The sequence below is a fragment of the Nuphar pumila genome, chromosome 10, assembly GCF_984573655.1.
Source record: "Nuphar pumila chromosome 10, dmNupPumi1.hap1.1, whole genome shotgun sequence".
Lineage (NCBI taxonomy): Eukaryota > Viridiplantae > Streptophyta > Magnoliopsida > Nymphaeales > Nymphaeaceae > Nuphar > Nuphar pumila.
The window spans coordinates 100,186,090-100,200,977 of NC_143258.1; the positions used below are offsets into that span (position 1 = coordinate 100,186,090).

Below are 14,888 nucleotides of genomic sequence, written 5' to 3' on the forward strand. Positions count from 1 at the left end.
AAACCTCACCACCGAAGGAACAAGACCTTACGGCCCTCAATCCAAAGACTAGTTGATGATTAAACACCATAGCGAAAAGCACCACCTAGACTCATTCATCGGTTTTTAGGCATTCACTCGCCTAGCTCGAGTCACCATACTCGGTTGGAACTACCTAAGGTGATCCTTGGGGAAATTAGCCCTAACACACACGCACCTCTGTGCGTCCAATCACTACGTGTGAGACTCTCTTACAAGCCGAGAGGTCCTTAACCAAATCTTCAAAGACAACATCATCTGATCTGCTGGCACTGCTTAACCAAACAATGCTCCATGTTTGTGCTGCCACACAGCGATGCACTAACGATGATACTGATCCCTATTGCATGTCATGCTACCACCGCATGTCATACTGCATGTTCCTACACTCGATGCATTTTCTACTCAGTAGAGCTCTGCACTATACATGCCTTATTCTGAAAGATCGGCCCAGGACAACTAGAGTGATAGGAATAAGTCATTCCCTCTTGACGGGCACTGTCATAAATCCATAAGATGACCTTGATTAGGTAATGAAAATCGAAAGTTTGGTGAACTCCTCGGTGGGTAAGGGAGACCTCAAGGGTTTTACAGCCGGAGGCCAGACAATGTGTCGTCGACAATTTGGGGGCCCTTAAATTATCCAAAAAACATTTTTTTTTAACTTCTAAGATCCAATTACATTTCTAATGCCGACATCCAATTAAGAAATTTCTTAACCTTGTATGATTTAATTAAGAAACCATTATAACAATAAGGTATATATTTAATACAGCTTTGTGGTATTTATATTTGGTTGTTCTCGTGGATGACTTGTGTATGTTTACTGTGTTTTATTTAATATTTGGCATTGGATTTTTCATTTAGGGTTTACTATATTTAGAGTTTTTTTCATATATATATATATATATATATATATATATATATATATATATATATATATATTTGTTTGAATGATATAGGCCTTAAAACTTGGTTTGTCAAAAACCAAAAACTTCTTGGTGTTTACGTTACGCAAAACCTGAAAACATCAGTTTTTTATTTTCAAAACGAAAAAATAAAAACAAAAACAAAAAAATTTAATGGCTGGCCATTTTCCAGACAGTGGCCCGCTGGAAATGGCCAGTCAAGGTTTTTTTTTAAAAAATGGTCCTGGCTGTCTAAAAAAAAAGTCAGTCATTTCTCAATTGGTGACTGGCCAGACAGTCATGAAGGAAAAAAAAAAGGCTTCCAGTTTCAAGCTATTTTCAGCCAGCCACTTGCGGGAAAATGGCTGGTGGTATAAAGAGGAAAATGATGGTCTCTTGGAGAGGACGGTGGTCAAGGGGTCGGGGAGGCCACCCCTGATAAAATGTGTTGAAAAAACCCAGTTAGAGCATCTTTTACAAAGTTTTTTCAACCAGGTTTTTAACCCAGTTGTGTAAAAACTAGGCTTTACCAAACCTATATATTTTAGTGACATCCAAACATGTCACCAATCTAGGTTTTATTTATGCCCAAAACCTGATTTTTGGCCAGGTTTTGGGCTTAATCCAAACGGATGTATGGACGTTGCATAATGGGAGCATCGCTTGGCCCATCTGGTGACATGAGTTTGTCAAAGAACTAATTAAGCAGCTCTAGTTGGTCTCAACTCTACGATATTAATCTCAACATTATTTTCAATTGACTTGTATGCTGAGAGAGAGACTTCAGACTGTGTTGGTTTCCAGTCCACTTTCTTCTTGTCATAGATAGGGCTGCGTTTAGGCTCAATTTTGTTGATGTGCCCTCAAATATATCAGTAGGAGGCTTTCTATGTAGTAGATAACTTGAGTTAACTCAGATATGCCTCAACTGTTGAAGGCATTCTCTCACCTGAATACAGATCAATCCAACCATCACTAGATTATTACAAGCGCTACATCTCCAACCGGCTATTAGATTTGTAGCTTGAGTGCTAAATCCAATAAAAAAGTTCTATTCAAGTAGTGTATTTGATAGCCCGAGATAGACACTTGAGATAGGAGATTGAACATATAAAACCGCATATTCAGTAGTGTGAAGTTTTATCTGACCTGAAGCTCCGCGGGCGTGGTTGGTAGGAGCTATCAGTGCACGTCTCCTTGTGTTGGGACATTGCAGGTTCAAAACCCAGTGGTACGTTGAATAATAACTGGTGGGGATCTGCCTAATCCCAGCTTGTCTTTCAAAAAAACAGTTTTACCTGATCTGATCTGAAGCTTACCACAGAAATCATACTTGGACCCACAAAGGTTGGTTCTCAAGGGTACAAATGCTAACTCTATCTAAACCTGGCCTTAGCATCTGTGAACTTGATCTTTGATCAGGATCTAAACCAGAATATATACAATTAACACTCAATTGTCTAATTGTTTCTTTAACCAAAAAAAATGAGGGGGAGGGGGGGTTACCTGATTAGGCTGAGTATGGCCTTTGCCCTTCTAATCTTAGGCCAGGTACAACAGGCGCAGACCCAGTACAAGTGATTCAAAGTATACCCATAACAAGCCTGATCGATCTGGCTCAAGCTTGACACTTCACAACAGTACCCTAGGCTTGGTTACACAGCCTTGTATTATTGTTAGAAATAACAGAAAACAAAGCCTTAAAGAAGCAGCTGAGCAATTTCTGACCGCTTATCAGATGGGTGGCAATACCCTCTCTGATATGCAGCGGCTGAATGTGAAATACGATGACATAAAATTAAGCTGGTTATCAGTTCGTGGCCTCTGAGAATGTCTTAGCTCTGATTGTCTCCCACCCTAGAGACCAACCTGAAGCAAGCCAGGCTGGATCAGGTGCAATCACATTGCACAAAAGCAATGTGCTGCGCTGCACCTGAGCGGCAACCATCTGTTGTTGAGCCCCGCAGCTCACAAACTGTATAAGGAAAGACGATGGGTGCTCAGGTACAGCGGTACATTGCTTTTGTGCAATTCGATTGCACCCTATCCGGCCTCGAAGCAAGCACCCCAGAAGAGCCAAAGCCCTCACTGAGAAGATTGTTTTAACATCATTCCTTCTCTTTTCATCATTTCAGGGTCTCTTTTCATGCTAGAGATGGGAACACCCTTTCCCTTCACTGGGATCCACATTGTTGCCAGCATGGAGGTGAGATGAGAACGCGTTTTAACATGGGGGAGGTGTGACTCAAAAATGTCTCAAAAGGAGGCGGTGAGAAAAGGTGAGGCCCTAGAGAAAAACTACAAAAATCAAAACCTTAAAAACTCTCATAGCTAAGGATGGCTTAGGGAAAAAAAGAGGGGGGAGAAGTTTAATGGGATGAATGCCGTCATTGGATCACAGAGTAGAACTTTAAAATCTTCACAAAATTATACCAAAGTTATGCTGTTTTTCTTCTCTCAAAATCTCGGACTAACTACCATCCATCAAATGATCATTCGAACACAAGTGAATAACACAAACAGGAAAAACCTAGGATCTGTAGAATAATGAGCTGGTAGTTTGGTACAGATTACTGATACATGCAGACACAAGTGAATAGCACAACAGGAAAAAATTTTACTCGGTAGAATAATATGAAAGAGCTCATACAAATTACCAAGGAACGCATCCAATTGTTTATGTTACATAACAAACTACACAGGCCAACACAGAACAGAACACGTTCTCGGATATACCCTAAAACTAAGCCATCAAAATTGGAAGGCATATATGACGGATGGTGACAATTACACCGATTGAAGAAACAGGCAACAAATTGCCAAGCACCAGTCACTCTCCAATTGTAGTAAAAACCAACACTGCTTACCTCTCAAAGTGATGTAATCGGGCAGAAACGAAAAGAAGCAAAATAACTTGTGGCAGTAAAATCTGGCACTACTACTTTTTCCGACCCTTATCACGTTTGGCCCGTACAAATTTCCGACCAGATTTATCACCCCCAGTTGTACCTAATGAGAAGCTTCCACCTGGGAATTCTAAGCTGCCACCACCAGCAGCAAATGGAGAGGGTGCTTGAGGAGTTGGCAGACCTTGTGGAAATGAGAAGGGCTGAGCTCCTGTGGGAACACTGGGGGAGCCAAACATGAAATTTGAGGATGCTGGTGAACTCATAGCAAATGCAGGAGTGGGGGGCATGGATGCCTGGACAGTGTCCTCAGCCATACTATCCTCAACATTCATCTGATCATTCCCTGGTGATGCAGAAGCAAACGTCAACATGGGCTGAGCTGGAGCAGGAGAGCCAGTTTTCAAAGCAAAACCCAAAGATGGTGTTGAAGAAGATTCCGCTGCAGTGAAGGAAAACAAGGACCCTGATGAAGCGGAAGTGCCAGCAGAAGACCCAAATGCAAATGGCGTGCTGCTAGAAGAAGATGACGCTCCAAAAGAAAATGCAGTAGCTGCTGGAGAAGATACAGCACTGGCTCCAAAAGAAAACCCAGTAGTTGCTGGAGAAGATACAGCAGATGATAACCCAAAAGAGACACCTGTACCTGCTGAAGAAGATGAACCAGCCAATGGTGTCCCAAATGAAAAGGCTGCTGCTGATGATGATGTAGTAGAACCCACTGATGACCCACCAAAGGAAAACCCTGCCGCAGATGACAAGGATGTAGAAGCACCCATCGATGATGTCCCACCAAAAGAAAACCCTGCCGTTGATGACAAGGATGTAGAAGCACCCATCGTTGATGTCCCACCAAAAGAAAACCCAGACGCAGATGACAAGGATGTAGAAGCACCCAACGACGATGTCCCACCAAAAGAAAACCCTGCCTTTGATGACAAGGATGTAGAAGCACCCATTGATGACCCACCAAAAGAAAACCCTGCCATTGAGGATGAGGATGTAGAAGCAGCCACTGATGATCCACCAAAAGAAAACCCAGTTGACAAAGAGGACACTGTTGCACTTGATGATGTACCTGCAAAAATTCCAGTTGCTGAAGGAGATGATGAAGCAGAGCCAGAAGACAACCCACCAAAGGAAAACCCAGCTGGTGCAGAGGAAAACCCTGTTGTTGAAGATGCAGCACTAGCACCTGATCCTCCGAAAAAGAAACCCGATGTTAAAGTGGCACCAGAGGATCCCCCAAAAGAAAATCCAGTGATTTCAGGCAAGGAAGAAGAAACTCCAGAACTAAACAAGGACTGAGACTGGATACTAGTTCCAAATGGGCTGGATGAAACTGTAGATGGTGCAGAAGATGCTTGGTTGACTGTGCCAAAAGAAATGGCACTTGTTGACAAGGATGATGAATTCAGGATAGAACCAGAACCAAGTGATGAGCCAAAGGCAGAGCTACCAGAACCAAAAGTTGAAGCAGCACTGAGGCCAAATGTTGGTAATGAAGCAGATGAACTTGACTGACTTGGTGAACTACCTTTAAGTGGTGCACTTCCACTTCCAGCCTGTGGCAACTGGAAGCCAACAGGGGAGGGAAACATGGAACTAAATAGAGAAGCGGAGATCTCTGACTTGCCACTAGCAGATGCAGTGCTAGAATTTGATGGGGTTGAAGCAGAAGCATTGGTGGTAACAGAGGTGCTAGAAACAGGCTCAGATTGTGCTGACATAATCACTGGAGAAGATGAGCCAATGTTGCCAAGTAGCAATGGCTTCTCTGAAGCTTTTGGTGCCAAATCCAACAGCTCTGGCCTAGATGATGATGGAAAAGAGTTTGCAGCCAAAGAAGGTGATGAGTATGCAGCACCAAACTGAATACCAGTAGAAGCTGATGTTGAATGACTGCTGGCGGTAGTCTGGGATACAGAAGTAGAGACAGGTGCCACCGGAGCAAATGATGCTTGAGATGCAGAAGAGCTTAAATTTGAAAAACCATTGCTTAAACTTGGAGCAGATGAAGTGCCAAAACCAAAGAGGACACTGGGAGAAGATGATGCTGATGTAAATGCAGAAGACATGGCAGTTTCCTCAACTTTCCGAAGTTCAACTTGTTTATCTGACACCAAGTTTGTCTGCTGAGTTGAAGTCATTTTCACAACAGCGTTATCACTGCAGCATAAAGCAAAAAATCGGTTGTCTTATATACGAAAAATAGGGTTCAACATGATGGGGGGAATTTTTCTTGAATAGAAGATGCAGAAAATGCTGCTAATCACAAGACAGAAAGTCAAAAAAAAAAAGGTAACTGATATTCCAATCCCTTCATTCACCAACTTTACCTGAATGCTACAACCTTAGCAGTCACCTTTTCATAAACATGGAGCACAAAAATGTTATCACAATATGTGCACAACACCCAACTATCCCAAAGGAATGGATAATGTGGAACATTTTAGTGGCTGATGTGTTATACACTGAGGATAGCTACCTATAAACGCTTCAATTTAGGGGAGCAAAAAAGGGGCATCCCAGCTCATACCTCTCCAGAGTATGAACTGCTTGACATCAAACCAATAGAAAATTATCCAAAAGCTAATTTTATGTTTTAAGGATTGACATGCATAGACGATAACATTTCAGAACCAAGATACTAACCAATGCATAAAACACCATGATCAGTTAGGGCAGATGGGTTTGTAACAACTTAAAAGCAATAAATATAGAAAGCATAAAGAACCTCACAGAATAAACCAAGATTTTACAAGACTTACCTGGACTCAATTTTTGTTGCATCAGTCTTGGTTGAAGCATCCACTACAGCAGAAGCAGACGAGTTAAGTGGAATGATGAAATTCTTTTCAACAGCATGTTCCTTGGTTTCAACTACCTTACTATAGATTGGAGGAGCTAGTGAAGGAGCAGAGGGTGGCTCAGAAAGAGAGTTTGATGGTGTAACAGAAAAAGTAAAATTAGAGCCATTCTGCATACCAGTTCCGATAGTCAATGAGGAACCTGTAGCAGGCTTCCTTTCAGGAGGATGAATCAAAGGCTTCTGGATAGAAATTTCAGCAAAAGGTTTCTCTTTTTCTGTTTGCACAAGAGATACAGCAGAGGTCTCACTAAGACTGTAGCTATCCTCATCCATCTGCATAGCAAACCTTAAAGTATGAACAAAGAATAGCCACAAATAAAACCAAAAGCCATAAACTCTAACATAATGCACAATCAAGAAGTAGATAACAAGCAACAAAATATAAATAAAAGAGGATACACATTATGGCACTCAGAAGATGCATGCATGAGAACAAAGGTAGCTATTTTGCTGAGCCAATCACTCAGTTCAGCCACAGAGCCTCTCCAAAAGAAAAAAGAGATGGTATGAAGTTACATGATGCATACCTCAGGTGCAGCCATTTGGAAGGGCCGCCTATTTTGAGGATGTATCATAGAACTAGAGTCTGCATGCTTCAACCCGAATAGAGAATCAGCAACAGGAGAACTCTCATTTGTTAAACCACCATCTTTAGAATATGTTTTAATGGCTTTTACAGAAGTCTCGGCCAGACCATTCTCTTCAATCTTGTCTTTTGTCTCATTAGGAAGCCATTTATGAGCGCTACCAGAACCATTCAAAGTAATGCCATGATCGGAAAAATTTTCCATGCCTATGCCCTCCATGCTTCTGAGGGCCTTACCACCTAACATACTTAATGTCAGCTTAGCAGGAGATTTCTCTCTTGCAATAGCCAACTTCAGTTCAGTTGATTTCTCCTTTGGTGATGGTGATGGTCTGTCAATCTCCTCCAATATTTTCCTAGCTCTTTCACTAGACTGAGGAGGAACAGAAGCAAAACTCGCCCGTGTAATTTTATGATCACCATTGGCAACAGCCTGGTTATTTGTAGCCAAACTGTATTTTGGAAAATGTAACTGCACAGATTTCTGGAATGAAGACACAGAGCTCTGACCAACATCAGACCTTGATGACAGCAGAGGAATAGGACTGGCAGGAAGACCAAACCCTTTAGAAGCAGGCATCAAGTTAGACTTCTGCCGAATCCGCCTTATAGAGCTGATGGATCCAATGTCATTATCAAAAATAGAACTCCTCCGTTTCAGGACCTGAACAACAATAAATTAACAAGAGTTGTTTATGACCAACAGTAGTTCAGTAAATGGATTAGCTACCTTTATAGAACCATCAGCTGTATTTCTCAGTAGCAAATTTGATTCATGATTTCAACAATAGTAACCTAAACAAGTTGGACATGTAATCAGAGAGATAGAGTAATTGACATTGAGGGGATCAGACTCGCAACAAATGGAAGTGAATAACAGAAGTTACAAATTTAGGACTCAATGCCCACAAAAAATATCAACAAACATATTTAGAAAAGTAGCAGGAGTATGATGAGAAGGCCAGAAACATGGAAGCTATGCATTGTGTGAAACTGTGTATGCACACACATACATGTGTGATCATTTCAGTATCTTAGACAGATTAATGCACTAGCAACTTGAAGTTCAAAATAGGCTTGTGTGAATCTTTAACAAACTTGTAACAAAAAACACATTTTTGTTAACTTATACAGCGAATAAGTAAGCCACACATTACCAATACTTGCAGTAAAAGAATAGGTCACACGTGAGTGTGACCAAGCAGTCAAACTACATACAGTTAACTGGTGATTCCAATCAACAGACAATTTCAGCAATTAAACGGCCACTATAAGCTTGATCTAAGTCATGGTTTCAGAGAATCTTACAAATACAGACCAGAAAATCACACAATCTATTTCTCCAGGATGTGGTTTGTTTTTTCTCAAATTTTCTTTTCCCAACCTTTTTGCTTTATGGTTCTATTTCCCCTTATCACTACTAACAATTTCTCATTTTGTACTTCAATGCACAGTTACGTGCACATCAACAAATATAAACACCCACACAGCTCAAAATTTGTTAGCAAATTTTGTTATGATTTAAGAAAATTGTGATCTAATCCTTGTTCAAGAAGAATTAACTTCAAAACTAAAAAAAACTAACATCTTAATCTTAGGAATGACTTCAAAAACTTAGAAAAAAAGGGGGTGGAGGAATAATTACCCGCCTACTGCTAGAAGGTGCATCATTAACTTCTGCCTGATGAGAAGATTTTGATAGGCCAATGTAGCTATCACCGTTAGCCTGGGCAGGCAGAAGGAAAACTTCTTACCAACAAGCCATTGGCATGAAAGACCATAAGGTGAAATGGACTATTAACAGTCATACCTCACGATCGGACTCTGAAACAAGTCTTGAATATGCAGATGCAGGAGTATACAGCACAGATCTACCTTCTTGAGATTTTGGAGTAAAAAAGCCATCTTCTCCAGACCGAGAGACACCAGAAAATCTACTAGCTGACTTAAGAACATGCGACAGACTATCAGCTTTAGGTGTCAATGGTGAAAACTGTCTGTAAGTCCAACTTTGAAGACCTGAGATCCCTGGGGATACTCTTGCAGGCCTACTGCCCATGAATGCCTTTGCAATTTCAGTTGGAGAAGCAGTTGTTTCATCAGCAATCTGTGAAATAAATTGGTCAACAAATTTTGAACAGGTTGTTAAAAGTTGAGGGACAATGACAAACACTTTTAAGCTTCAGATGCCAAAAGCAGGAACTCACACAAAAACTAGCTTAACCTGTACTTTCTGTTTTGCTCAAACGAAAGGAAATAAGTGCATAATATCTCATCTTCCATCCTAATCTATAAATACATGACAACATTTTTTTTCCTTTTTCAGTAGCCTCTGGAAGATAACAAGCTTTCTCTCTCGAGTATAGCCTCTCTGTGGGATTTGAACCTAAGATCTCTCAATTAGCATTTAAGACTTTTGATGATAACTTTTGTAAGGTAATTCCCATGCCAGGTTTCAAAAGTCAGATCATTTATACTTCCAAGTCCTAAAGTAGAGAGAATGTTTGAAAAACTTCATGTTACTGGTGGTCTTATTACAATAACAAAACATTGATGAGTATCTTTACAGAACAAGAAAGAATGACTGAACTGGCTTTATGAACTTCAATAGGCACAAAAAAATGAGGGTCCTCATCATCCAGTTCTCACCAGGTCCTTTACATCTCCATGTATTGAGATATTTATGTCATTCGTTGTCGCACAAGTGGTTGCTGCTTTCGATGTATTCCCTTCGATCCTTTTGGTTTCACTATCAATAGAAGAATCAACTATTCGTGATTGCAAAAGCTCTGTTAAGTGATTGAACTCATCCCTACAAAGTGATAAGAAAACATAGAACATAAATTCCAAAAGTATTCAATATGAGTGCATGCTCGACCAAATGCAAGAATAAATTACAGGTTGAATATTGCATGCAAGCAAAGCAAAATCATGGAAGCAACAGAAATTTAAATATAACCAGACAACATCAGCACATGTTTTGATGTCAACAACAGGTATTCTGGTTATCAAGGGAAAAGGAAAGAAAGAAATTTCATGGCAGTTGATACACGGGTCATGCAAGGCAAATGTTTTGGCACTCCTTACACTTCAGAACCAAAGCAAATAAGTAAAAAGCCGCAACTTACAGATAGCTGGGTGGGAGTAAAATCATATTCAAGCCATTACTTGCCTTGACAAGGTTTTATCCTTGAGCATGTGCTCAAGCACATCAAGTCTATTACTCATAGAATTTTTAGTTTCTCTTTCTTCTTGGCGACTAAATTCTTCTCGTGTGCCTTGTAATGGATTCTGCACCATGTACAACAGGACATGTAGAGTTACAGAGGCCAGTCACAGAAAAGGAAAAGAGAAGCAAAAATTTTCATTGCCTGAATACTCCAGTTAAATATTCTAAGAGGGATAAAATATGTAAAACGTTGAAGCAAAACCATATTACTGCAATGCTTCTGAACATGGAGAGAGAGAGAGAGAGAGACTTTAAATAAGAAATATAAAAATATAAAACACAAGGAAGCCTGAAAAAAAGTGCCTATGGAAAGCTTTGCATATCATCAAAGAAGAAAAACAGACCAAAAAACTTTAACTAGAAGGACAATATATCTAAAAGCAATAGCAAGGAAACAAGATGAGATTTTTTTTTCCTTTTGTATGGAAAGATGAGATAAAAATGAAGTATCAAAAGGAATATCTGCAATGTATAATATAGGTAATACATTTGTAAGTTAATATAAGTGAACTGATGAAGCAAACGGTGTAAAGTATCATAGATCAGAAAACATGAAGACTTTTTTGGGGATTTATAACCCGAAGAAACCGCACCCGGCATGAAGACCTGGACGCACTGGCTCAGCCTGCCATACTTACGGTCATCGTGCCGACAGCGTAAAACTCTGAGGCTAGGACCCCTGCCCCTGGGTCCTATGCTGTGCGTTGGGGGTAACACCCATGGGAATCAAACCTTGACTGCCCGTCTAGCAGCCAAGGCCCCCACCCCACTAGGCCAACCCCCCTTGGGCATAGAAAATAGGAAGACTTATTCAACAGATTCACAACTTCATCAGAGGAATCAACCTAAGGATGGTCCAATCAAACCTAAATAGCAATGGCACAAGAAATGGTTTATTTAAAATCCACTAGACAAGTGCGACCTACAAATCTGCTCAAGACATTACCAGCTATTTGCAAAATCAATGAATGAAACGGATGCTCTATTCAAGATAGGATAAGGTGAACCTTATGTAAAAAACTCCCTCCTTGGGAAAAAAAAGCAGATTGCTGAAATTTTTATGCGAAAAAAAAACCAAAAAAGAATAAGAAAAAACAATAACAAGCTTCAAACTACCTCAGGTTCTTGTTTGGGATGCTCATGCACCGTCTCTAACTTCAGATCTGCTCAAAATGCATTAATAAAAAAGGAAGTTTAGAAGTATGCAAATACAGTGTCTTTATCAAGATCAAGCTATAGAACCATGAGCAAGACTTGAACAGAGAGAACGGTACAGCAACATGGCAACAAAAATTCAATTACAAAATATTCTACCAGTGACCATTTTCTAACTCTTGCAAACACTTTCATCTGAAAATAGAAATTCAAATAACTTTTTCTTTTCTTCTTCAAGTTTGAACAAGTAATTCACCCATTTAAACAATAGCAAAGATTGGCTTCAACTTTTTTTATCGATGAACGGTTACTTGATACAGGTGGAAATTCTGCCCATCCCCAACTTGACTACCAAGTAGAAAGAAACCCAAATGTAGGTCGAAAATGAATCAAGCCCTCGGATTTATGAATGACAAAATCAAATTTTACTTCCATAAATCATCAAAACTGAACGAAATATGCAACCAAATGACATTTGCATACTTTGTCAGAAAGAAAAAATTGCCCAACAAGTTTTTGAAATGTAGCAAACATTTCTAGATGCACACAGTTTTCCAGTCCGAGTGGGCCTAGCAAACAGGGAAACATGATAAACCAACAACTCTTCTAAAATTCGAATGTCGTAGAGCGGTATACAATATTCACCAAATCATTCCAAAACGACTTAGAATAGCCATTCACTGATGAAAAAAAAAACACTTTAGACAATCATGAGTTCTATATATAAAATTGCTTTAGAGGGAAAAAATAACTAACAAGAAAATGTTTCAAATGAGTAAGGACTTAAACTTCCTGGCAAGATGCACAAACACTTCACGACCAACACAAACTATACCTGCTCCCGGAAACCTAATAATCTGCTAGTGGTGCAAAAAAAAAAAAGAAGAATTTACAGGATGATCAGCCATTCTCAAAACCAAAACACAAGGTTCCAGTGAAACAAAGGATCTCAAACATCACAAATAAAGCATCTCAAATTCAACTCAAACCCAACTCAGAGACTCGCAATTGCAAACTCCCCCTAACGAACAGATCACTAACGGAGAACCCGAAAACAAACCCTAAGAATCTCTCCACTCGCCACGCAATTACCTAAAACAAGAGGAAACCCTGGTGTGAAGCGAAAAGGGGGGGGCGGGGGCGGGGACGGGGAGAAAAACCCACCGGGGATGCTGGCGGAGGCGGTGAGGCGCTTCCGGAACATGGAGGCGAAGAATCTGGTGGCGCCGCTGGCGATGATCCTCGACGCGGGATCCACGATCCTGGAGAGCCACCCGTTCCTCCTCTCCTCGGCAAGGGGGTTCCTCAACGCGTGAGAGCCGGTGGGCGGCCGGTCGTACGGCGTCGAGGGCTTCCGCAAGGCGCGCTTCCTGAACTTCCCTCCCGCACCTCCCTCGTACGGTCCCCTCTCCGTCGCCATTTCTGCCCAATAAGAAGAAGAAGAAGCCCGAGAGAAAGAGAGAGAGACCACCACCAAGCAAGACGAAGTTAGAAGAATCCTGAACCTCTCCTTGTGCTGCCTTCTCTGTCTGATTTGGGAGGGGGGGGGGGGGGATTTCTAGGGTTTTACTCTTCTCTGTCTCCTTCAGAAAGAGAGAGAGGAGGGGGGGGGGGAGAAGCGAGGGTTTTACTCTTGACGACAAATCGTGTCCCGGTGTCCGTGCCCTCTTTTGGGTCGTCTCCTCTCTTTTCTGATTGAAAGAGAAAGACGAGCAGAACGAAACGAGTCCTATGTGAAGGCGAAGCCGCCTCCTCTCCGTTCCTACGGGTATTAATTCCGACCACGTACTCTACGGCTTTACCGGAGGGCCCAATTTATTATAGGTAATAACGTTGCCCGAAAATTTATTTAATTAATTAATTAAACCCTTCTTAATGGTTGAGATCAAGTGTAATTAAGCAATGGACATGTAAGGTAAAACCAGTTTTCTTTTCTGATTTAAATTGCTTGATTAGCACTTTATTAGAGTAATTTTATAAGTAGGCTTTGTTTGAAATCTTTGTGTTAATTGTGCTCATGATTCCTTAATTATGAAACCTTTTAACATTTTTTAGATTTAACCATGTTGTAAAAAAAAAAAAAATCTACCTTCCTAGGTCACCGTCTTTTTTGTTCATTTCATCCAAACCTGGACTTGGTACAGTTGTTACTGAACGAACAAAACCAGTGTTTTGTCCCATCTTTTGCAGGTGTGCTCAACGCAATGGGCTTTAATGATCTTGTAAGTTTTTTTTTCATATAGCAATGGCAAAACCACCCCTGATGAGTGTAAACTTGGGCGCACCCCTTGACCTCCGGGAGCCACCGGCTTCGACTTACACAATGGTAATAACGCCCACAAGAATCGAACCCGTCTAACAGTCTAGGCTGGTTCCAACTATGCTACACCTCCGGTCAATGATCTTGTAAGTTGACAAAGCAATTTAACTTGTGTAATATATGTGTAATGTTGGCATGTTGCCCTACTCTCCATCTTCATTTTCTTATGGTACATACATAGTATCCATTATGGAAAATGTATGTGATTTAGGTAAATGCAATTCTCGTATGGTCTTAATGTCACCAAGTTGTTGACAGGACATCTTAAGTTTGAATCTCTCAGATCCCTTTTTGCACATTTGAAGTTGAGTGTACTTGTAACACTTGTGATTTTTCAAAGTATTTTTAATGTATAAAAGAATATTAATAAGGATTTTTATGTGAAAAAATATAATTTAGTCTAAGTTGAACTATAAAAGATATTTTATGAAGAATTAAAGTTTGATTTTAGTGAAATTTGCATTCAAAATCAAACTTATAAAAAATAAAATTTTAATAAAATAATTGGTAAATTTTGCCTAAATACTAGATGAATTTAGGTTTAATTTAATATGTATATAATGTGATTTTATTAAATTAGAATTTGTTTTCGATGGATTTGAAATCCAAATTTGAAAAATATAAAATATTAAATACAAATTTTATGGAATAGAAAACTTAGATTAATTAGGTTTTATAATATGGTAGAAGTTCCCCCTATGTGGCATTTTATGTTGAAATTAAGTTTGAAAATTGGTATATTAAAACCTTAGTAAATTATATTTCTAAGTTTCCTAAAAGAATTAAGTAAAGTAGAAAAACAGAGAAATAAATTAGATATGTCAAAAGCTAACACAGAGAAAACTTTGTGTGGCTTTTTGAGTCATAGAGAGAAAGTTCCTTAGGATGGAACAT

General features: G+C 39.9%; 1 protein-coding gene across 3 annotated transcripts; it reads right to left on the minus strand.

Moving 5' to 3' along the window:
* Window positions 1-3,526: 3,526 nt before the first annotated feature.
* LOC149827571 (uncharacterized) lies at window positions 3,527-13,429 on the minus strand. 3 transcript variants are annotated; one of them, XM_090019502.1, is made up of 10 exons: window positions 12,839-13,429; window positions 11,636-11,682; window positions 10,463-10,581; window positions 9,940-10,102; window positions 9,101-9,397; window positions 8,936-9,016; window positions 7,232-7,954; window positions 6,821-6,977; window positions 6,604-6,646; window positions 3,527-6,001 (listed from the first exon to the last, which is right to left on the minus strand). In XM_090019502.1, exons 1-10 carry the CDS (start codon window positions 13,092-13,094, stop codon window positions 3,865-3,867), a joined length of 4,023 nt encoding a protein of 1,340 aa, XP_089875628.1. In that variant the 5' UTR covers window positions 13,095-13,429; the 3' UTR covers window positions 3,527-3,864. The 3 variants fall into 3 exon arrangements, with proteins under 3 accessions (XP_089875628.1, XP_089875629.1, XP_089875627.1); XM_090019503.1 differs by having other exon boundaries at window positions 3,527-4,274; window positions 4,479-6,001; window positions 6,604-6,977; XM_090019501.1 differs by having other exon boundaries at window positions 6,604-6,977.
* Between the last annotated feature and the right edge of the window lie 1,459 nt (window positions 13,430-14,888).